This window comes from Geotrypetes seraphini, chromosome 5 (genome assembly GCF_902459505.1).
Source record: "Geotrypetes seraphini chromosome 5, aGeoSer1.1, whole genome shotgun sequence".
In the NCBI taxonomy this organism is placed as follows: Eukaryota; Metazoa; Chordata; class Amphibia; order Gymnophiona; family Dermophiidae; genus Geotrypetes; species Geotrypetes seraphini.
Window position 1 is genome coordinate 33922363 of NC_047088.1, and position 24450 is coordinate 33946812.

Consider the following 24450-nt stretch of genomic DNA (forward strand, 5'->3'; position numbering starts at 1 on the left):
AAATGAATAAAGAATATATATATATATATATATATATATATATACAAGATTTGCGCGCACAACTTGTTACGTCTATTCTATAAAAACGTATGCCCAATTCCTATAGTGCACAACTCATGAATGTTTCCTGGCAACCCCTTATCTGATAGCCCTTGGCGTTTCTTTTTGGTTGTGTTGTAGTGGAGTGAGCTTCGCTCCTCTCCATTGCTCTGTTTTCACACGCCTAATTTCAAAGAGCTGTCAACGCGAGTGATTAATGTTTCTGCTTTCTTGGAGTAGCCGATTGCTATTTTTTAGTGAACGAGAAAGCAGATGGCCAATCCAGCGGCTGAGGTACTAGGTGCTGTGTCCCGCCTTGTGAAAGGCTTAGAGCAGGAGTGTCCAACCTGCGGCCCTGTGATGTATTTTGTGCATCCCCGGTCGAGGGCGATGCAGTGTTTTCCTCTGCTGCCCCTGGGTGTTTACCATCTTGCTAGCTCCCTCCTCTGTCTTGCTGCAGCATTTGCATGTTTATGCGGCCCCAGAAACATTTTTTTTGGCCAATGTGGCCCAGGGAAGCCAAAAGGTTGGACAACCCTGGCCTAGAGTTTGAAGTCTTCATTGGGCCTTCCACTCCCTGTATCCCCACAGGAGAGTCATGGCCATGGCAAAAGGGAGACATCTACTGGCCCACAGCTACAAAATCCCTGGGGGGATCCTGAGGACAAAGGTGCCTGGTTACTAAAATCATTTAAGCTGCTAGGGCCTGATTCTATATATGTTGCCCCAAAAAATTGGTACCGACTAGTGTGGTGCTAAGCATGATTCTATAAAAGTTATGCACATTGTACAGAATTGCATTTAGCACCACCTAATGAGGATGGAACGTAATGTATCAGAAAACCAGATTGGATAAAATAAACTATTAGATGATTCATCTTCTCTAATTACAACTTATACGGAATACTTTTGTCGGCAAATACAAGTACTATATGTTACTGAATGATACAGCATTAAGGGGTCCTTTTACTAAGGCCCGCTAACTGATTTAGCGCTTACTAAAGATTATATTCCATTATATTCTATGGGTGTCTTAGCATTTAGCATGCGCTAAATCGATAAGCGCACGCTAAATCAGTTAGAGCACGCAAAATAGGTTAGCATGCCTTAGTTAAAGGACCCCTAAGTTATTTGTTCTGTGCAATATTACTTTTGTATTGTTTGTTCTGTTTATTCTTTCTTTATATTGTACAAAACCGAAAAATTTTCAATAAAAAATATTAAACAAACCAACCAAAAAAAAGAATTAGAAAAGGTACAGAGAAGGGCATCAGAACAGAAAAGAAGTTAGACTGGCAAGAAATCAATACATGATGTATGTTGTTTGTAATTTTACTAAAAAATAAATCCTGCTAGCAATTGTTTAAAAAAAAAAAAAAAACCCTGGCTCTATGCATCCATCATCATTTATTTCTCTCTCTAAACAGGACTATTTCGTAGAGTGACCATAAATTTTCATACAGTGGAGGAGTAAGCTAATAGTTAGAGCTCAGTTCACATCCCCCTGTAGCTTGCTATGATCTTGGGTAAATCAATTGATACCCCCCCATCGAGTCAGAGCAATTCTATAACCAGCCACCTGCAGTTACACCTTGTGCATATAAGTGCTGACAAAATTGGCACTTATGGGGCTGGGGGGAAGGGAGGGCGCAAGCGTGGCATGGAGGGTAGAGAGGTACCATGCTCCCACCAAGACAGTGACTGGGGCAGTCTCCTCCCCCCTCCCCCCCACTTACTATACCACTGGTTAGTGCTTAAGCGAAAACCAGTTATTTGGGGGTCATTCCAGGAGCAGAGTCAGCAGTCAGCTGGCAAAGGCCCCGATTCACGAAAGATAGTGACTCAATCGCTGTTGGCCGATTTTCAAACAGCGACTGATTCACTATCACGTTTGCGTGCGAAGTGTGGCTTATAGAACGGTGCTTTTACTGGGGCCCCATTTTTTGGGCGCCATATATAGAATATGGTTCTGTATCGCCTTACGCCAGTATTCTTGTTATTTGTATGCATTTTCGGGCCTTTGATATTAACACCATCCTTACAGAACGACCCTGTAATAATAGTTTATAACTGGTCATGCAGTAAAAGTGTTGTTTGAAGCACTTAGGGGTCCTTTTACTAAGGTGCGCTAGCCGATTTAGCACAGGCTAATCGATTTATAATGCGCTAATGATTAGCGTGCACTAAGTGCTTACGCATCCATAGAATATAATGGGCACGTTAGCATTTAGCACGCACTAATCGTTAGCGCGCACTAAATCGATTAGCGTGCTCTAAATTGGTTAGTGCGCCATAGTAAAAGAGGGGGTTACTTTGAGCCTATTTTATAATGCAAAGTAGGTGCCTACTTTTCTGTTTACAAAATACTAGTGCAAGCAACCTAAAACACGCCTTAAGACACAATCACTTACACCAGCTGTGTAAAGATAAGATATTCGTGGTGCTCTATGAATGTTCTCTTTTCTATTTCTAACGGAGTTCCTTTCTTAATTTTGGGCTCTTTTTACTAAGGTGCGCTACGCGCAGTGTTCCCGCTAAGCTGCGCTGGCGTGCGCTGGCGCACAAAATATTACATCGCAGCGCACAAGTTTCTCGTCACAGCGCACACACGTGCTTGCAGGCAGGCGAGCTGGCAGTCCATGTAACGCGTCGCAAAGGTAAGGGGAGGCTGGGGGAGGAATCGGACGTCGGGGTGGGGGTGCGAGCAGGGAGGGGGGCGATCGGAAGAGGCGTACGGCAGATGGCAGGGCGGCGAGAGGAGAGTCGGGTGGGGGGGGGGGGAGTAACACCGGAAGAGAGCGGCAAATCTGGGCAAGGCAAGACTTGCAGAGGCGTACCTAGGGGGTGCGGGGGGTCGATCCCGACGGTCCGCTCAGCTCGCCAACAAGGAGAGGCAGCCGGACTCGCGTACGCTCCGACCGCCTCTTCTTGGGGATGATGATGAAGATATTGATGATATCTAACTTGAGTGAAGAATTGATTCCATTCCAGTTTCACAACAATTATTCTACAACATATTGAGTGAACTCTTCTCACTGAAGGCAAACTTTGTGCCCAATAAAATGGTTTTCAATATTTTGTTTTAATGTATTTATACTTTTGTGTAGAAGCTGGAATTGATAGATTGTCTAGAAATTGAAAGCATCAAACGTATTGTCTTCTGGACTGTTTTTAATTTACAGTTTACACATATGGATGTAACAGACATAACTACATTTGTTGTAAAACATTTATTAAGATATCATTTCATCCCTACAATTTCTGTAGACTGTTTTAAAATAAATTTGAGTTTTTCTGGTAAAAAAAAAAAAATAAATAAAGAATTTTGTACTTTCAAGAATTAATGCGTTGTTTTGTGTTCTTAAAAATATTATTTAACGTTATTTAATTTAGGGTGTAGGCCTAAAATTCCTTTGAATACCTCGTCCTCATGTATCAGCAACTTTGACAACATATTTATTTGGCTCATAACTTGCTGGCGCCCGATATTTTTAGCTCACAGTGAAAAAAGTTTGCTCACAACACCCGCCCGCTTAGAGGGAACACTGGCTACGCGTTTTAGCGGGCGTTACATATACGTGTGCGCTAAATGCTAACACGCCCATTAGAAGTCTATGGGCGTGTTAGCGTGTAACGCACGCTAAAACGTGTAGCGCACCTTAGTCAAAGGAGCCCTTTATTTGTAATTTTTATTATTGTTAACCAACTAGACTTGCAAAGCCAATGAGGAAATTTAGGACATTTTAATATGAGCCAGAACACATATACTATAGATTGTACTTATATGTTTTTATATTGTGGCATGCTGCTTTGCCTTCTAAGCTAGACCTAAATTTAAAAAAGACAAAAAAAACTTTCTCTCCCCTTCTGCCTAGCTCTGATAGTAGAGAGGATAAGCTTTTCAAACTCTTTGTTGAAGTTTCCTAACTCGGGGGTCCTTTTACCAAGGCGCACTAACAAGATTTAGCATGCGCTAAAGATTCTGTATAGGACGCCCGGGAAGGGTTCCGTAACCGGCCTCTGTAACACGGACATCGGTTTCAGATTCGGGTTTATTGTGGGGTGGGCTTAGGCCTGGGGAGATCTGGGGAATTAAAGACCAGTAAGCCTGACCTCAGTGCAGGGCAAAATACTGGAAACAATTATAAAAAAAAATAAAATTGTGGAACATGTAGTCAAACTTGACAGAGTTCAGCCAAGGGAGATCTCGCCTCGCCAATTTGCTTGACTCCTTTGAAGGTATGAATAAACATGTGGATAAAGACGAGCCGGTTGATACAGTGTATCTAGATTTTCAGTAAGCATTTGACAAAGATCCTCATGAAAATATGTAGACAGTGGTTGAGTGTTATTAAAGAATGGATAAGTATGTATGCATAGGTACGAATGTATGTATGTATGGGTTTTCACTCTCTGCAAATGGAGTGGGATGGGAGGGTTTGGGGATAGTCCTTCTTAAAAATGTCATGAATACCCTTTGCATTGTGATGATATAGTTTATAAACAAGCTTTTCAGAATTTATATTCTCTCCTGTTTGAATGTCTGTTTATTATATAAAATTTCAATAAAACATTTTGGAACTGAAAAAAGACGAGACGGGTTGATAAATAAAGTATCTGTGATTTTTTTTGGACTTAACATGATGGTTACTTTAAAAATTATAAAAAGCCATTAAAATATCCCAAAGCATTTGAATTCATCAGTTGTGTTCAAACAGATCAAGTGATGCATTTAGCAATTATACTCCAATTCATTAGCCGTTGAATATTAAGCCCTTTTGCTGACAATTATGTGAGGTTTTATGGGAATTGTAGATCAATTCATTAATTTCTGTATATTAAGGATAATTTTTATGCAGAATTGCATGCGTATTTTCATTGGAGACCAGAAGTGGATCACTGATTTGATTTTATACTATTTAAATTTGGATTAATGAATGTTAATATTGAGCCTAATGTTCATGATTATACACAGTATAGGTCCAATAGTTGGTAAAAAAAAAAATATTTTAATGCTCATGTGAATAAAGGGATAGAGGGAACTTATACACAACAGTGGTTTGAATTAGGTTTGAACAGATAAATGGTTTATTAAAGTGAAGAACGATGGTACTCAAGAATAGTTTGAATGCAATTGTGACTATGCAAATAGACTTTTCTAACTGTATTTTCCTCTACTTATTATACACCTTTTTATTTTGTGATTTTATTCTGTATAGAAACTTTTTATTTATTTATATTTTAAAATCTTTATTAAATTTTCAAGGCTAATACAAAGTGCATAAAATTATACATACATTAATAATCAGAATCAGCACTTACAATTTATTAGTAACAATGTAAAATGAATTACCCCTCCCTTCCAGTACATTCAATCAAGGAATAAACAAAGGAGATAACCCCCGCCCCCCCCCTCCCCTGGATGTGTGTATAAATCTAAAGGAAATTAAAGGTAAAAGACAACTATACCAAAGTAACAAAAGGGTTCATAGACAACGGCGCGAAAGACAAAAGCGCGCGCCAACAATTGAGCGCAGCGCGGAGGCGCACGCCGCACAAAATTAGTTTTTAGGGGCTCCGACAGGGGGTTTTGTTGGGGAACCTCCCCAGTTTACTTAATAGACATCGTGCCGCGTTGTGGGGGCATTGTGGGGGGTTGTAACCCTCCACATTTTACTGTAAACTGAACTTTTTCCCTAAAAACAGGGAAAAAGTTAAGTAAAATGTGGGGGGTTACAACCCCCACAATGCACCCACAACGGGCACAATGTCTATTAAGTAAAGTGGGGGGGTTCCCCCCCACACCCTCCCGTCGGTGCCCTAAAAACAGTAATTTAGAGTGGCGCGCGCCTCCGCGCTGCGCTCAATTGTCTGGGTGCGCTTTTGACCTGACACCTAACAAAAGTCATTAATGGACCCCAAACTAATCTGAATAAATTATTATGTCCCAACATGTCAGCGCTCATTTTCTCATACTTATAACACAAACATAAATTCGTCCACCAAAAGGTAAAACTAAGCCGATCTCAATTTTTCCAATTGTGGGTAACTTTTTATTTTGCAATTTTACTGTGTATGGAAACTTGTAAGCCGCCTTGGATAAATAAATACATTTGTTCTGCCTACTGACAACAGTTTTAAAAAGTATGGAGCAAGTTATATTGTGCAAGAGGTCAACTCTATAACTTGGTGCCTTCAGTGAGATGTGTCAATGCCACACATGGAGCATCAATTCTCTAATGGTCTCTGCATACCAAAACGTTGTTATGGAATACTGGTATAAACCCAAACTGAAGCACCAAATTTTAGGCATGATGATTTACGCTACGAGTACCTCTATGTGAAGAAAGGCACACAACTTGTAGTATTCTATAGGTTATGCTTGCAAATTAGAGGCATGGCCATAACCCCGCCCATGATCTACCCATGTATATATCCCTCTTGCCTATGTGCTATAACCCTTTCCCCCTCTTTTACAAAAGTGTGCTATGCTTTTTAGTGTGCGCTAAATATGAACGCGCGCTAAAGGCTAACGCGTGCATGCTATCCTATGGACACGTTAGTGGTTAGCGCACATTTTGATTTAGCGTGCGCTCAATGCACGCTAAAACACCTAGCGCACTTTAGTAAAAGAGGGCCTTAGACATAACCTTATAGAAGGTAGGCCTTCCCCTCCCCAGTGCATCATGTAAAGAAGGAGCTTCTAACCTGATGTAAACTAGAAACAAAACATGGTCATGTCGGGGGGAGGGGCTACCTGAATATTTTCCTTGCACAACTTCAAGATAAGTGTCAGTTATTATTATTAATTTAAAAATATTTGAGAAAAAATTTGAAGAAGAAAAATGAAAGACAAAAATGAGAAATAAGCAAAAGGATCGATGACAAATTAACTTACATTGCAACATTGAACTGAAATGTGTTGAAGTCACTAACTGATGGTTTGATCCACCCACTGTAAAAATGTTCATGAAAGCAGTTTTGGAATTTATTTATTATTGCTCCTTCCAGTAGGTGAAATAATATATCAGTTACCATATGTACTGGTAGTCCAGTACTTTATAAAACATGCATGAAAATTGCAACCCTGTCCATGATCTCGCCTAACTCCTCCCCTCCGGCATGCACCACATGCATTTTTAGACATGACTTATGGCTCCTTTTACAAAAGTGTGCTAGCGTTTTTACTTGGGATTCTTCAAAAAAAACATTCTAAGAGTCATTCAAAATTCGGCAGTTCAACTGATTTTTGGGCTGAAGAAATGGGAACACATAAGCCCCTATTATCAAAAACTCCATTGGCTGCCCCTGGAGGCGCAAATTCTGTTTAAGTTCTCCTGTCTGTGTTATAAATCAATATTTGGTCTGGCCCCCGCTTACCTAGTTTCTCAATTTAACCTGGCAAGTTCTATTAGGCCCTAAGAACATAAGCATCACCTCTGCCGAGTCAGACCATAGGTTCATCGTGCCCAGCAGTCCGCTCCCGCGGCGGCCCCCCAAGTCAATGACCTGTAAGTGATCCTTTACTAAGATATTTTATCCTGTATAGTACCCCTCTAATTATACCCTTCAATCCCCTTTTCCTTCAGGAACTCATCCAATCCTTTTTTGAAACCCAAAATTGTACTCTGCTCTACCAGCTCCTCTGGAAGCGCATTCCAGGTATCCACCACCCTCTGAGTGAAGAAGAACTTCCTAGCATTTGTTCTGAATCTGTCTCCCTTCAATTTTTTTGAGTGCCCTCTTGTTCTTGTTGCCCCCGCCAGTCTGAAGAATCTGTCCCTCTCTACCTTCTCTATACCCTTCATGATCTTGTAAGTTTCTATCATGTCCCCTCTAAGTCTCCGCTTTTCCAGAGAAAAGAGCCCCAGCTTCTCCAGCCTTTCAGCATATGAAAGGTTTTCCACGCCCTTTATCATTCTTGTTGCTCTTCTCTGGACCCTCTTGAGTATCACCATATCCTTCTTAAGGTACGGCGACCAGTACTGAACGCAGTATTCCAGATGCGGGTGCACCATCGCCCGATATAGCGGCAGGATAACCTCTTTGGTTCTGGTAGCGATTCACCTATCCGACAATAAAGGCCTGCCACTACAAAAAGATTCTTAGATAGAACTCTTGCCTTTCAGGCAGGCAAATGGAATGATTGGCTGAGTAACGTTATCACGCTCTCCTCAACCTACTTCATTTTCAGAAAATTGGTCAAAACGAGTTTGTTCAATCGATTTGTAAACTAAGAATTTTTATAGCTCTGCTATTCCAACCAGTAACCTTAAGAACTATATAGCTTTCCATTTCTTCCATTATGTAAGATTGTATTGACGACTTTGAATTGTGACCTCTTCGCTGATTGTCCAGCGCTTCTTGTTGTAAACCGCCTCGAACTTCATGGCTTTGGCGGTATATAAGAATAAAATGATTATTATTATTATTATTTTAGTGCATGCACATGATTAGCGCATGCTATAGTGCGCGCTAGGCAAAAAATTACTGCCTGCTTAAAAGGAGGCGGTAGCGGCTGGCACGCGCTAAAACTGCTAGCGAAACCTTTGTCAAAGGAGCCCTTAATTTCACAAGAATCTTTTCACGTGTTTAAACGACATTTTACATGCGAATAAGGTTTCCAAAACTACCTTGATAAAGGGCAAAATAAGGGATTCGAAATAACCTGGTCAAATCTGACTGGATATATTCAGTGAAAAAAACTCTCACAATTAGACGTCGCAATAGTCATCCGTAGGAAACATAAAGCCGATTTATTAATCACTTTACAAAACAAACATAATTTTGCTGTAGTAGGCACTCTACATCAGTGTTCTTCAACCACCGGTCCATGGATCAGTGCCAGTCCACAAAAATTTCCTGCCGGTCCACAGGGCCAGCACGTGCATCAGGTCCAAAACAGTGTTCTTCAACCGCCGGTCCACGGTGCGATCGATGCGGCATTATCTTCAAGCCAGCTCCCTCTTCCTAACTGATTCAGTGCACAAAGCCACGGGCTGCGGCTCCTACAGGCGTCCTGCGCATGAACCGGAAGCCTTCTCTCTGACGTTGCAACATCAGAGGGAAGGCTTCCAGATGAGGCAAAGTGCAATTAGTACTATTATGGGGGTGGTGTCTGGGGTGGAGATTGGGTAGAGATGGGCGGGGTCTGGCCAACGACTTAGCCCAATGTTCTTCAACCGCCGGTCCATGGACCGATGCCGATCCACAGAATAATTCTTTTATTTCTGCCGGTCCATAGGTGTAAAAAGGTTGAAAAACACTGCTCTACATGATATCATATCCTAGCCCTGATTCGGCAGGCAGTGAGGGCTCCTTTTACTAAGCTGCGGTAGCGTTTTTAGCACGCGCTGCAGATTAGCGCATGCTAACACCCGCGCTACATGGATAAACTAATGCCAGCTCAATGGAGGCGTTAGAATCTAGCGCGTGCGGCATTGTAGCGCGCACCAAAACCACTAGCGCAGCTTGGTAAAAGGAGCCCTGAGTGTATCAGAAGTACTTTTAATTAAATTGGAAAGCTTAAACAAATGTTAAAACCACACTGAGATATATATCATAAGAGAATGAGAACTGTGGCAGCATCAGAGACAACATATGATTTTTCTATATTTTATTTGTGATTAGTTTCGCCACCCAGGCAGCATCCTTACTGCTTCTCTACCAGAGCCCTTCCTTCTCCCTCTCATTCTTACACAATCAAATCCAATTAGAAACCTATTTATATATGGATAAAATTGATCAGGACAATTTTTTAATGAGTCTGAATGCCCTGGTATTTCTGATCCAAGCATATACACTTTACATACATTTTTAAAGATGAATATGTATGAAGGAGGCATTGAATGGACAGTAACTAGGGTTGAATCTTGAGCACTGATGCCGCGTTTCAAATTTGTGGCAATTCGACCTATTTTGGTTTCTGTTACGATGTCTTCAATGAAAATTCCGGATGTCTGAGCATTTGGAGGCTTCTACAAATGACTTCAAGACGGTACGGGTGGGGGGGGGGGGCCAAACATGAAATCTTCCGAGAACTCAGTTATAGAAACCCAGCTGTGGGATGTACTGCTTCTACTGCTTTGAGCGGGAAAGGAAGAAGCACTGCAGATGAATTTCTGAGCAATTTTGTTTGGTACTGAAGCAGCAACTTTATGGGGAAATATTATTGCTGTTGTCCTTCCCTGCTTGAAACGAACTGAAAACTCAAATTGAAAGACTTGCAGCACTGAAATAGCTTTTCACATTTCTTAAGAAGATAGAGGGTAGCCCACATGGAGAAGCGATTACAATCCTAAACGAAGGCAAGCTACAACCTTAGATAAAAGCAAGTGGCCAACCAGCATGGAACGCCAGCTAACAACACTAGCACTGTACAGGGTAGACTAGATGGCCCATTTTAGTCTTTATCCGTCATCATTTACCATGTGACTATGTTAGATACAGGAGGAAAAGGAGAAGACATGGTAGGAAGCTCTTTCATCCAGCCTCTTGGTCTCAAATGCGCTTCAGTAGTGGTAGAAACCTGCAGTTTAAGACTGCTGGGGGTATATTAGAAATAAATATTAACTCAATTTATCCACAGAAAAAAGAAATGTGATAGAAACATATGACACTGAGCTATTTTTATAGCACACCTAAGACATACAGGAATTCATTTATTTACGTAGCTATTTCAAAGTGGATACTCTCACCCGTTCTCTGAATAGCTAAATGCCGGGTTGCTAAGTTACCACTATTTGACATCATCTCTTCCCCAGTATGTTCCCTCAGTTGACAGGTTCAGATGATTCAGAAGGCCAGTCTCCTCATCCCTTCGTTTTCCAATGACGTCCGTGTAATTATTTCACATTCACATCGTGTACTTCCAAGCAAACCCCCAGATTCCACATGAAAATATTTAAAGAGCTTGTTAGCTACTGACTGCATTTTGTCACCTCACTGGGCAGCTCACTCTTTTTTTTTTCTTCTTTTTCTTAGCAGCACAGATATTCTAATTACATTCAGAATATATTTTTTTTTCTCTGTGTGTTGATTTGTGCTTTAGAAAAGAAAATTATTGAAGTGCAGCTAATGGACTGTACCTGCTATGGGCTAATTTATTGTATGAAAAGCTCAACTTAGATACGGATAACACAGATTAATATACATCCATTAAGGCTTCACAGAAGCACAAGGAAAGTAATGCCACATACAATTTCCTTTGTCAAGAACATTTTTACCTGTTGATATATTTTCAAGGCAAATGCCATAAAGTATGAGCTGGCCCCTTACTTATAATTCATACCCTCTACTCATTTAGGGAATGGCTTTCAAAAAGAATTGCATGGGTAAATCCTATTGAAAGCCCACCTGTCCCCACTTCCCACAGTGTGTGAAGGAGAGGAACCTGGCAGTGGCGCCCTCCCTTGCCCTCTTCTCTGACATCCCACTCCTTCCCCGCACCCCCACGCCACACTCATGCCCTCCCTTCCCCCGTAACTCTTTAAATTTTCACCAGCGCAAGCAGCTTCTCTGGCCTCCTGTTCATGCTGCTGTTGGCTTTCCCTCTGACGTCATTTCCTGGCCCCGCAACCAGGAAGTGATTTCAGAGGGGAGCCAGGCCGGCATGAGCAGCAGGCTGGAGAAGTTGTTCGTGCTGACAAAGATTTAAAGAGGTAAGGTGGGGATGGCACGAGTGTTTACGGCATGAGCATGGTGTAAGGGGGTGGAGAGGTACAAGTGCCCCCACCAAGACAGTAACCAGGACAGTCTGCCCCCCCCCCTGCCTCTACTTACTAAGCCACTGGAACCTGGGACAGGGTTTGGGTGGGCCTTCTTAAATACGTCATCAATGACGCAGAAGAGGGAATCACTGCCGTGAGAAGGCCCCGAAGCAGCCTTTTTAGAGTGCTGCAGCTGCCAACGTTGCTGAAGGGAGGTTTGTTGGTCATCTCGCAGTGGGAGGGTTGGCGGGATTCATATGTGAGAGAGAGATGGGAGGGTCAACGGGGGAATGGGTTCGGCTGTGCCGGGGGGGGGGAGAAGAAACAGACTGCCCCGGGTACTCCAAGCCTGGCGTCATTAACTTTTTTGGCCAGCAACAGTGTTTACAATTCACTGCTGTTGCCGGCTTGAGGCCTTCCACTCTGCCAGTCCTGCCTACTTCCTGTTTCCATGAAGGCAAGACCTGACAGAAAAAAAGGCCCGAAGCCGGCAACAGCAGCGAATTGTGAATGCTGATGCTGCCCGAAGAAGTTCAGGGTGCCAGGCCTTGGGTGAAAGAAGGAGGAAAGGGAACAGAGGGGGAGAGAATTGCTGCACCCAACTGGAGGGAGAAAGAGAGGGAGAAGGAAGATGAGGGAGGGAATGAAAGGAGATGCCAGGGCTTGGAGGGAAAGGAGGGAGGAAGAGATGCCAGGGCATGGAGGGAAGGAGGAAAGTATGCCAGAACAAGGGAAAAGGAAGGGGGAAAGGGAGGAGGAGATGTCAGAGCATGGAGGAGGAGGGAGAGATGGAAGAAAAGGAAAGGAGTGAGATGCCAGAGAATCAGGGAAGGGAAGATACCAGACCATGGGGTGGGAAGGAAAGAAAGGAGAAGAGAGAGATGCCAGAGCATAGGGGACGGGGTGGTGACAGAGAGAGAAAAATGGAGAGGTGGCAGAGCTGAAATCAATCATGTACACAGGAGGGAAGGGGCACAGGATAGACAGTTTATGGAAGAAGCATAGAAAGAGGGAAGATGCCATATGGAACGGGGAAAGGGCAGACAGTGGATGGAAGGGGCTGATGCTGCATGGAAAACAGAGAGAGGACAGATGCTGGCTAGAAAGAAAAGAAATGACAAAAGGTAGAAAAAATATTTTTTTATTGCTTTAGAATAAAATAGTATTGTAGTTGTATTGATAAAACTTTTATAAACAGAAAATAAGGTAATCTTTTTATTGGACTAATTTTAATACATATTTTACTAACTTTTAGAGACCAAAACCCCCTTTCTTAGGTCAGTACAGTATAATGTAACAGCAGTATACTATACTGACCTGAAGAAGGAGGCTATGGCCTCTGAAAGTTAATTGAAAAATGGATTAGTCCAATAAAATGGTTTGTTCTTATTTTCAATTTTTGTTTTATTTCTATTTGTTAATTTGTAAAGTAGTGATTGTTTGTCAGTTTCTTCAAATTTACACCTGCTATATTTATTCTTTGCAGAGTATTAGGGGGCTATGTGTCATTGTTTCTGTGGTGTTTCACTGTATGCAGTTTGGCTTCTTGGCGGTTCAGATTAACCTTTATCTACATATTTCTATTTTTAGTTTGTAATTACTTATTCCATACTGGGTGAGGGTGTATTTGTGTTCTGTGTGTATGAAAGACATGTTTTCTGTTAGCGTTGACTAGCCTTGTTTGGCGAAATGCATCAAGCATGGTTCTTGGGAGCACCTTGAATTAACCTGATTTGAATCTCCTTATTTTCTGCCAATCTTCTTTTGTTTCACGTTGGATTCTTTGGTGGACTGCTTGCCTTGTTGTTTCGTTGCAAGTTAATATACATGAGAAGTTACAGATTTGGTTGTTTTTACATACATATGGGTTACAGTTGGTTGACAGAGTGAGGCAGTTGAGAGGCGTTGTAAACTTGGTTATTAATATAGACTTATATTTTGGATAGTATTATTGCTTTATAAATATTTTAACACTTTTATATATGCATGGAAAGGGTTCAGAGTTAAAGTCCTGGGTAAGTAGGTGGGAATGGAAGGAAGGGGGATTTGTTCAGAGCAGTAGCGTACCAAGGGGGGGGGAAGGTCCGCCCCACCCTGAAGGCCTGATTCCCTGACCCACCCCGAAGGACTGCTTGCCCCCCTGGCCTCCCCGCACCACTTACGAAGCAGCCCGCAGCGGGATCGCGATGCCAGCGATCCCTGCGCTGCTTTGGCGCTGCTTCCTCCGCCGCGGTCCCGCCCCTTCTCTGACATCAGAGGAGGGACCGCAGTGGAGGAAGCAGCTCCGAAGCAGCGCAGGGATCGCTGGCATCGCGATCCCGCTGCGGGCTGCTTCGTAGGTGGTGCGGGGAGGCCAGGGGGGCAAGCAGTCCTTCGGGGTGGGTCAGGGAATCAGGCCTTCAGGGTGGGGCGGGCGGGCAGGCAGGCAGACCTTCAAGGGGAAGGGGGAGTGACAGGCAGGCCTTCAAGGGGGGTGACAGGCAGGCCTTCAAGGGGGGGACAGGCCTTCAAAGGGGGGACAGGCAGGCAGGCCTTCAAGGGGGGACAGGCCTTCAAGGGGGGGAGGGAGGGACAGACAGGCAGGCTTTCAAGGGAGGGACAGGCCTTCAAGGGGGGGGACAGGCAGGCCTTCAAGGGGGGAACAGGCCTTCGGGGGGGTGCAGGCCTTCAAGGGGGGGGACAGGCCTTCAAGGGGATCAGGCAGGCATGCCTTCAAAGGGGGGGACAGGCAGGCAGGCAGGCCTTCAAGGGGGGCAGGCCGTCAGGGGGGGTGCAGGCCTTCGAGGGGGGTGCAAGCCTTCAGGGGTGGGATGCAGACCTTTAAGGGGGGGGACAGGCCTTCAGGGAGGGGGGCCCTGGTGTAGAAATACACAGAGGGAATAGGGGGGGGTTCAAAGAGACGCGCATATGCCGGACTTTGGGTGGGAAGAAATAATGGGTCTGAAAATAGAGAAAAGGGAGAGAGATGATGGACCATGGTTTTTAGAGAGAGAAGGAACAGAAAGGGAGAGAAGTTGGACACAAGGGATGGTGTGGAGGGGGGATAGAGATACTGGATAGGAGGGTAGTTGGGAAAAGAAAGGGAGAGATGGTGGACCCTGAGGTGGTGGGGAAGGAGGGAGAGATGCTGGATGAAAGGGTAGTTAAGAAAAGATGGATCTGTGGAGGGAGACGAAAAAAGGAAAGATGCCAGACTTCCTGGGGAGGGAAGGGAAACGGGGAGGACAGAGATGGCAGATGGATGGTTAGCATGCAGAAAGAAGGAAGAAGGAGACCCTGGCAAGCAAGTTATCAGAAGACAACCAGAGCCTTGGACCAACAAGATTTGAAAAATAACCAGAAAACAAAAGGTAGAAAAACTAATTTTATTTTCTGTTTTGTGATTACAATATGTCAGATTTGAAATGTGTATCCTGCCAGAGCTGGTGTTAGACCGCAAACGTGAGCTAGGATTTAACAGAGAGAGGAAAAGTCCTTTTTGTTTCTTTATTTTACTTACACCACAGCGCCAGTGTGGTTAGGAGAAACCAAAGGGGGGTGGAAAAGCTATAAAATAAACCCACCAGGATGTTTGAAAAAAAACAAAAAACACCCAATTGGGAAGGAAAGTTGAATCGAAAAACCAATTCAATAGGCTGAACCGAATCAAATTTTTTTTTTTTCTTGAATCGGGCAGCACTAATTTGCGCTACTGTCTTAGACTTTAGGACCTGGGATTGGGGAGATGGCATCCTCAGTACTTTATAATGCAAGTGAAACGAGGATTTGGTCAGACTTTTGAAGGGTCTGCAGAAGAAAAATATTGTATAGGCCGGGGACATGAGACAGCAGGAAACGGGAACTTTTCTTCCTTCTATTTTTTATGAATGGCAAGGCTGAGGATGTCAGAGAGTTCAGTTAAAATATGTGCTTTATAAGAAAATATGATAATGTGTTTTATAAAGTTTATAAGCATTGCTGGCCTACCCGGTGAGGTGTTCCTAATGGTGGTGGTGGTGGCAGCGTGTCAATGTGTTGAGAGGAAGAGGTGGTCTGGGAAATTCTGCTGAGCAAACTCCGGGCCCATTTCCACCCCCCAGTTAGTCCACTCCATTCAACTGGTTCACACACTGAGTGGTCTTTGGGTGTTGTGCCTGGGTAGTTGTTTTGGGATCTCTTCCAGTGGTTTGTCAGTATCTCCTTGTGGTCCAAGGAAGGAAACTTTGTTAACCTTAGCATTGACCTTCAGAATATGTTTGTAACAGCGCTGCTTGTGTGGCATTAGGCTATGTAGTGATGGAAAGAAAAAACCAGACCTTTGCACATTTTTGCACTATATGGTGGGTGTATGAGGAGATTCACATTTCCTGCACAGCTAAGTCCTTGTGAAGTTACCTTGTTCTTTCTGTATTTGACATCTAGCAAGGTCTCTGTTTGGAAGGAAAGATCTAAGCTTAAAAATGAAGTGGCCAGAAGTTATGATAAAAGCAGATAGCGTTGCTGATTTTAAGAAAGTCCATTAAGAGGAAAAGTCCATAATCTGTTATTAAGACATGGGGGAAGCATGTATTTTTTTTCTGGGAACTTATCAGTGTTTTTTAGAATGGGAACAAAAATGGAAGAGAATTAATGTGTGTGGAATGGGGGGGGGGGGTTTACTAATTTCTTCAGCTAAATAATTAAACCCACTTCAACCAGACATAGGAGAACTCACGCACCATTCACACACCCTCCAATCAAAATCGTCAAAAGAAAAAAAAACTGTTCGACAACCTCCTAACACTCGACCCCCAACTCTACAACCTATTGACCTCGACCACAAACTACAAAACCTTCAAAAAAGAAATAAAAACCCTTCTATTCAAAAAACACATAAAACCGAACTAACACAATCAGAACTGTCCCAAGCATCACCTGCAACTACTCCATATGTACTTCTGATGTCATGACAATTCAGACATAATTTATGTTATGTTTGGAATAATGGTTACATATATGAGGTTCAATAAAAGAAAATTTTCAGTGCCTGTTTCTATTATGACCATTTATTTTTCATGGTTATTACAAAAAATATTTTTTTACATGGGGGGGGGGGTGTCAAAAAATGATGGGCCCCAGATGCCACACACCCTAGGTACACCACAGGTTCAGAGATGTTTGGGTGTTGCATAGAAGAAAAACTGTGCACTGGTATGCTAAACTTTGTTTTGATTTTTTTAAAAAAAGAAATACAAGTGAAAATAAAGAAGTAAATAAGAAAACAGATAAATGGGGGGGGAGGGCAGGGCCAGGGGGGCCTAGTGTACTTGTGTGCCTAGGGCCCCTCAAAGAATTAATCCTGTCCTGGTTAGGCATCCTACTGCCATCTAATGGACCAATCGGGAAGCATGTGTTTAAAAAAAAAATCAGTGCAGCAAAGAACGCCTCCAATGTAGGCATCTGACTCGCGCCTAAGTTGGTGTTTAGGCATTTCTACGAATGCCTAAGGCTGTTGTAGGCGTGGCTTATGCCAGAAGTGGTCTTAGGTGTCCGTAGGTGGACCTAGGCAGTTCCGTAGACGTGAGTCAGATGCCTTAAATGTAGGCCTGTTAAATGCTGGCCGACATTTAAGGTGTCTGTCCAAAAAATAGACATGGTTCTGGACATGGCGCCTACTGGCGAATGATACAGTAGGCGGCCATTTTTCAGGCCCGTTATGCCCATTTCTTAGTGTATCTTAGTAAAAGGGGCCCCAAATATATTATGAATATATTTATTTGATCTAATGCCTATAAATAGAATTATCTAAGCAGTGTACAATAATAGTTAAAAAAAAAAAATCTACAGGAAGCATAGACCAGGCATGATACAAAAGTTATTCATGATATGTATGTCTTTGAGAAGCAGTTAAATTGGGTGAGGGGAAGGGAGTCAAGGATTCTGACTCGTTTGCAGATCTGTTTAGACCTATGAATGCAATAATACTGCTGATCTGGATTTATAATAGCATCTTTCATCCAAACATAATTTCAAACCTCATTATGTAGCGCCACAGAGCACAAACTTCAACAAGCCCTGAGTGATTCTTTTGGAATAATCACTCTTTACAAAGGGGAGTACGAGGGCTCCTGTTTTCTGCTATTAGTAGGTGGAAAGGAGGCGAGGCAAAGCACTTAAATGGAATGGCTTGAATTATAATGAAAGAAGAGCCGATCGCGACCTAGCCTTCCCTCTTTACTTCAGCCAACATCACAAACATCCGCAATTACTAATTTGTTCTTTAAAGCCAGGGTCAGAAATGGTTCTGTACTCACCCGTAGTATCTCTTCCACGCAGCAGGAGTCATTGGGAAGGCTCACCTGAATGAAGAAAGAAAATCATGCTGAGTTAGTCACAGAACAGAGATTTGGTGATTCCAATTATGGCCTAATATGTCTGTATATGATCACCATGAAAATAAAACAGCCTCACAGATAATAACAGTGCCAGGGACTTAGCAAGTATCATCCGGCGATACTAGGAGCGCCTAAACTCCTACAACCACACAGACCAAGCAAGATCAGATGTGGCTACTACTAGTATTATTAATTATTTCTATACCGCTACCAGACATACGCAGCACTGTACAGAGTCACAAAGAAGACAGTCTCTGCTCGAAAGAGCTTACAATCTAAACAGAAAAGACAGGCAAACAGGATGTCATGGATACAGTTAAGGGGAACGGTTCATCCGCTGGCTGGGTTGGAGGGCAGAGGGGAGTACAGGCCAATCAAGCCATTGTGACATCACTGATGAAGGTTGCTCTTATTGGTGGAATGAGGTTTTATGACATCACAATCTGCTTCCCAAAGACTGAAACTCGTCACACTACTACTATGAATTATTTCTATAGCGCTACCAGACGCACACAGCGCTGTACAGAGTCACAAAGAAGACATAGAAACATAGAAGATGACGGCAGAAAAGGGCTACAGCCCATCAAGTCTGCCCACTCTGCTTACCCACCCCCTGTCTATGCCCTAATGACCCAATTTTCTTATCTTGACCCTTGCAGGGATCCCACATGGGTATCCCATTTATTCTTAAAGTCTGGCACGCTGTCTGCCTCGATCACCTGCACTGGAAGCTTGTTCCAATGATCAACCACTCTCTCTGTGAAGAAATACTTTCTGGTGTTGCCATGAAATTTTCTGCCCCTGAGTTTGAGTGGGTGCCCTCTTGTGGCCGAGGGTCCCTTGAGAAAGAAAATATCATCTTCCACTTCGACACGTCCCGTGAGGTACTTAAATATTTCGATCATGTCTCCCCTCTCCCTACGTTCCTCGAGAGTGTAGAGCTGCAATTTGTTCAGTCTCTCTTCATACGAGAGACCCTTGAGCCCCGAGATCATCCTGGTGGCTGTCCGCTGAACCGATTCAATTCAGTCCTGGCTCAAAGGAGCTTACAATATAAACAGACAAAACAGACAAACAGGATGTCATGGATTCAGTTAAGGGGAATTGTTAATTTGCTGGCTGGGTTGGAGGGCAGTGGGGAGTAGGGTTATGGATTGAAGGTTATATCAAAAAGGTGGGTTTTCAGTCTGCTTTTAAACAAGGGAAGGGAAGGAGCTTGGCAGACAAACTCGGGTGATTTATTCCAGGCTAGACCTTGAAGAGTGGGATCACCAGTGAAAACTGGGAACTGTGGACAACAGAAAGCAATGGCAAATTCCTGTAGTCAAATGGTTATCACAGTGAAATTATGATCATCTAAGTGTGATAATAATACGTGACTTGGGATTAGTCAAAATTGTTGTTTTTGATGCAGCCCTGGAAGGGCCTATGCAGATTGACCAGAGCTTATTGCAAGAAAGCATTTTGTAAGTGTATAAAATGAATACCGTATAACATAACATAAACTTTTATTTGTACACCGTGAAGTTCAATGTGGCTAACAGGAGTTAACTGAAGAGATCGTACATAAGTATGCAATTACAAGTAACATAGGAATATAAATAACAAATAACAAAGGACCATGGTAAGGCCAGAATTGAGAACAAAGGAAATAGAGAATACAAGGAGAACTCAAGAGATGAGCAGAGATAAGGGTCTCGGTACGGGTATAGATATGGAGAGGGAGGGAGAAGTGAGGGGGCGGGTTGAAGAGTAGAGAGAGTCCGTAACTAGAGCATTTTCCTTCATCTGGAGGAGCGGGGAGAATGCAAGGTTTAGTGATCCACTTTATACTCGAATATAAACCTATCTGAGCATAAACCAAGATAACGGGGGGGGGGGAGGGGAGGGGAGGAGGAGGAGGAGGGAAACTGTTAACTTGTGTATAAACCGGGGGGTTGTATTCTGTCTGGCCCTATTCTTCTGTATCTCAATGATCTCTCCTCTCCCCAGACCAACAACACTCCTCTTCTCTTCCCTCCATCCTTCCCCCCACCCTCGGGGTACCCCCCGACACTAACACCAGCACAGCAGCCAACATTCCCCACCTCCAACTCCTTCGCAGCAAGCAACATTTCTTTCTAAACAGCAATCAACATTTTCCCCCTCTCCCAATCATCTGATAATCATCTCTTCACTTCCCCGGCACAAGCTGACTGGATCAGAGCAGGGCCTTGTGCCTCTATGCATGCTCAAAGGCTTGCCAATTCTTACCCTCTCAGAGAGTCTCGGAGAGGGCAGAAGTCGGGAGCCCCAAGATTATAGGATAATCGGGGGGAGGGAGGGGGGGTGATATTGGTTGCGGTGGCGTCAGAGTCGGGGGGTTTATAAAGAAATGTTGGTTGCTGCAAGGGGGTTACAGACAGGAAATTTTGGCTGTTATGCTGGTGTCAATGTCGGGGAGATCCCAGCAAACGCTGGTAAGAACAACATAAGAACATAAGAACTGCCATCTCCGGATCAGACCCATGGTCCATCGAGTCCGGCGATCCGCACACGCGGAGGCCCAGTCAGGTATACACCTGATGTAGTTTTAGTCACCCATATCCCTCTATGCCTCTCGTAAGGAGATGTGCATCTAATTTGCCTTTGAATCCTAGCTCAGTGGATTCCTTAATAACCTGAACTGATGATCGGATGATCGGGGAAAGTGGGACGTTGGTTGCTGTGGCAGTGGCATCAGAGTCGGGGGGGGGGGGGTTGGAAAGAAATGTTGGTTGCTGAAGAGGTTGGAGGTTGGGCCACATAGAACTTCCCCGTAGGCTACCTATTTGACATACCTGATATATAGGGCTCCTTTTACGAAGCCGCGGTAGCGGCTTTAACGCACGCGATTTTTCATCACGCGCTAACCCCCGCGCTAGCCGTAAAACTACCGCCTGCTCAAGAGGAGGCGGTAGTGGCTAGCGCGGCCGGCGATTTAGTGCATGCTATTACGTGCATTAAACCGCTAACGCGGCTTTGTAAAAGGAGCCCATAATGTATGCCTCTATACGTATATGTATAAGTATATCTGCCTGAATATAGACACATATATAGACACATTCTAGACTGTTTGTAAATCTCAGTACCGTATTTTCATGCATATAACGCGCGCGTTATACACGATTTTACAAACCGAGTATAACCATGCGCGTTATATTCGTGAGCGTGTTGTCCAAATTTTTTTTTACATAGTTCCCCCCCCCGACGTCCGATTCACCCCGCAGGACCGCTCGCATCCCCACCCCAAAGGGCAGGACCGCCGGAAGAGGAAGCAGCGCAGACGCAGGGCTCAGAGAAGGAGCGGGACCGCCGGCAGAGGAAGCAGCAGGACAACGGTAGGCAGCTTCTCCATGATGGGGGTGGGTGGGAGGCTGTGGGGGTGCGAACGGTCCTTCGGGGTGGGGGTGCGGGTGCGAGTGCGAGCGGTCCTTCGGGGTGGGGGTGCGAGCGGTCCTACGGGGGGGGGTGAATCGGACGTTGGGGGGGGCATCAGGCTTTCAGGGTGGGGACAGGACTTCAAGGGGGGACAGGACTTCAAGGGGGAGAGGAGAGTCGGGGCAGGCGAAAGGAGAGTCGGGGCGGCCAGAGGAGAGTCAGGGCGGGCGAAAGGAGAGTCGGGCGGCGACGGGAGAGTCGGGGCGGCATGTGCGGTATACGGATGTGCGCGCTATATAAAAATTTCTTTACATAAATTAGTTTCCCGCGCGCTATACCCGTGTGCGCGTTTTACACGGGTGTGTGGTATATGAGTGAAAATACGGTAATTCTTTCTAAAGCTCTTGTACAGACATTCTAACTTTAATGAGAAACTACATTTTAAAGAGAGTAAATCTCTCTTTTCACCCTCCCCCAGCCCTCCTCCTCACTGGCATTCAAGTCCACAAGTGAATGTTTAGTCATATATTAATGGCATAATATGTGAAAAGAAGAATGTCCGTAAATCCCTAACGAGAATTTTAAACACATTAAAGATCTTAATACAAAGTGCTTGCCTTCCTTTTATCCAATAACAAACAAGTCAATAATTTTCTGTCTCTAAATGACACCATTAACTGTGATGGCATGTTTTATTTGACAAACTCTCCAGTCAAGTACAGTAAAACCAATTAATTTGCCTGCAGCGAAAGCATTTCTTGATAACTTTGATGTGATTTTTCTTCTAAAATAACTTTGATGTGATTTTTCTTCTAAAATAAATAGAAGGAGCTTGATGTTCTCCTTCATAATATGTCACGGAAGCCTCAGAATTTCTAGGTACTTTACACTTCAAACAGCTTGAAAGATAACCTCAGACTTCAGGCCCTCAATTAACGGGTTTCTGATAAGGAAACAGAGCAGTACAACGAGTTTATTAAATGAATATCATCGCATATTTTATCTATGGCAGTATTGAGGGTAAATCTATAACAGGGCACCCTGATTACAAATGCTGATTATGGCATTTGTTTTAAGCCTAGTCTATAAAGAAAAGTAGGTGCCTAGTTTTCACTAGGAATACTTGCACAAATAGCTGAAAATGTGCATATACTAAAATTTGATCAATTACACTAACCCCAGGACATCTGATGTCTTGTTGCTTGTTCACTGTTTCCAAAAATACTAGGTTTAGAGGGCATTCGATGACGCTATTGAGTAGTAGATTTCATACAAACTGGAGAAAATATTTCTTCACACAATGTGTAATTAAACTCTGGAACCTGGTGAAAGCTGTTAGTTTAGCAGGGTTTAAAAAAGTTTGGCTAATTCCTAAAAGAGAAGTCCATAGGCCATTATTGAGATGGCCTGGGGAAATCCACTGCTTATTCCTAGGATAACCAGCATAAAATCTGTTTTACTACTTAGGATCTAGCTAGGCACTTGGGACCTTGGGTGGCCAATGTTGGAAACAGGATACTGGGATTGATGGACCTTTGGTCTGTCCCAAAATGGTAATGGTTATGCTCTTATGTTCTTAAAGAGCACAATATTGCCATTCATGTACCGTCCAGTCACCTAAAACTATGTAACTCCTTACAGAACTACCCTCAACATTGCTGCTATTTGGATTTCTGACGGGCAGGGCCGGCATTATGGGAGGGTAAACAGGGCAATGCCCTGGTCTGTCCTATAATAAGGCAGCGAACTCTGGTGTGAGCGGCATCTCACTGCCGACCAGCATACCTGCTGGTCAGCTCTCTCTGCCACGCCCCTTCCCTGGCATCTAGTCCTTTTATACCCCCCCACCCCAGCTACCTTAAATTTATTTTAGAAGTTGATGGCAGTGGCACTGACTCACTGCACTGCCCCGCCGCCAGCCCCGGTGCCTTATCTCCACTGTAGCTCGCCCCAGCGGAAATAACAGGTTGTCAGAGAGGGCAGGCTGCAGTGGAGAGAAGGCACCAGGGCCAGCGGCAGGGTAGCGCCATGAGTCACTGCTGTTGCCTGACAACTTTTACGACAAATTTAAGATAGATGCACACACTGGGGAAGGGGGGGGGGATAAGAGGAATAAATGCCATAGAAGGGACGTGGCAGAGATAGTTGCCTGCAGTGCCACCTAGAAATACTGTACCTCCTGAGAAATGTTGGATTCAGGGGACGGGTAGAAGACAGAGAGGGAGAGATATTTGACTTGGGGAAGGAAGTGGTTGAAGATGTTGGACTCAAGTGAAAAAAGGAAGGGGAGATGCGAGACTCAGGGATGAGATAAGGGAAGGAGGACAGGAGGGAGGGAGGGAGAGAAGTCAGCTTTGAAGGAAGAGATGGATTTGGGAGAGGATAGAAGGGCAGAAGGGTGACAGGGAGATGTGGCACCAGGAATTTTATGAGCATCGTTGTTTTTACTGATGTGGCCGGTGTTAAAAACTGCATTATGGTTTTGTAAAAGAGGGATTTAATTATTATTTTTAAAATTTTTAAAATCATTTTTTAATGGTGTGGTCAAGTGCCATGCCAATTTTAAAAAAATTGTGCGTGAATTTTAGTTAGGTATTGCTAGGTGTCCATTATTAGGGTGCATAGTAACACCTAACCTAGGTGGTGTCTATAGAATCAGGCCCTAAGTGCTTTGAAAATGAGCTTGTAAATCTCTTTGAATACCCACCCCTAGGGGGGAATTTATCAAAGAGTGCTAACGGATTTTGTGTGCACTAACAGATTTAGCACATGCTAAATCCTAAGATACTTATAGGAATATAATGGGCATCTCAGCATTTAGGGCCTGATTCTAAAAATGGTGTCCCGATTGTAAGCAGAGTTGGGCATCCTACTACCATCTAATGGACCAATTGGGATGCAGAGTGGTGTAGAAGGAGAGAGGGAGATATGGACATGGAGAAGGATAGAAG

General features: G+C 43.8%; 1 protein-coding gene across 1 annotated transcript in view; it reads right to left on the bottom strand.

Annotated features, from left to right (window-relative positions):
• The window catches only part of AFF2 (AF4/FMR2 family member 2), an 877713-nt gene that overhangs the window by 356701 nt on the left and 496562 nt on the right, over positions 1–24450 (bottom strand). The window contains exon 4 of the mRNA XM_033945510.1: positions 18020–18064. Coding sequence (XP_033801401.1) covers positions 18020–18064 — 45 coding nt within the window. The remainder of the gene's footprint in view (positions 1–18019; positions 18065–24450) is intronic.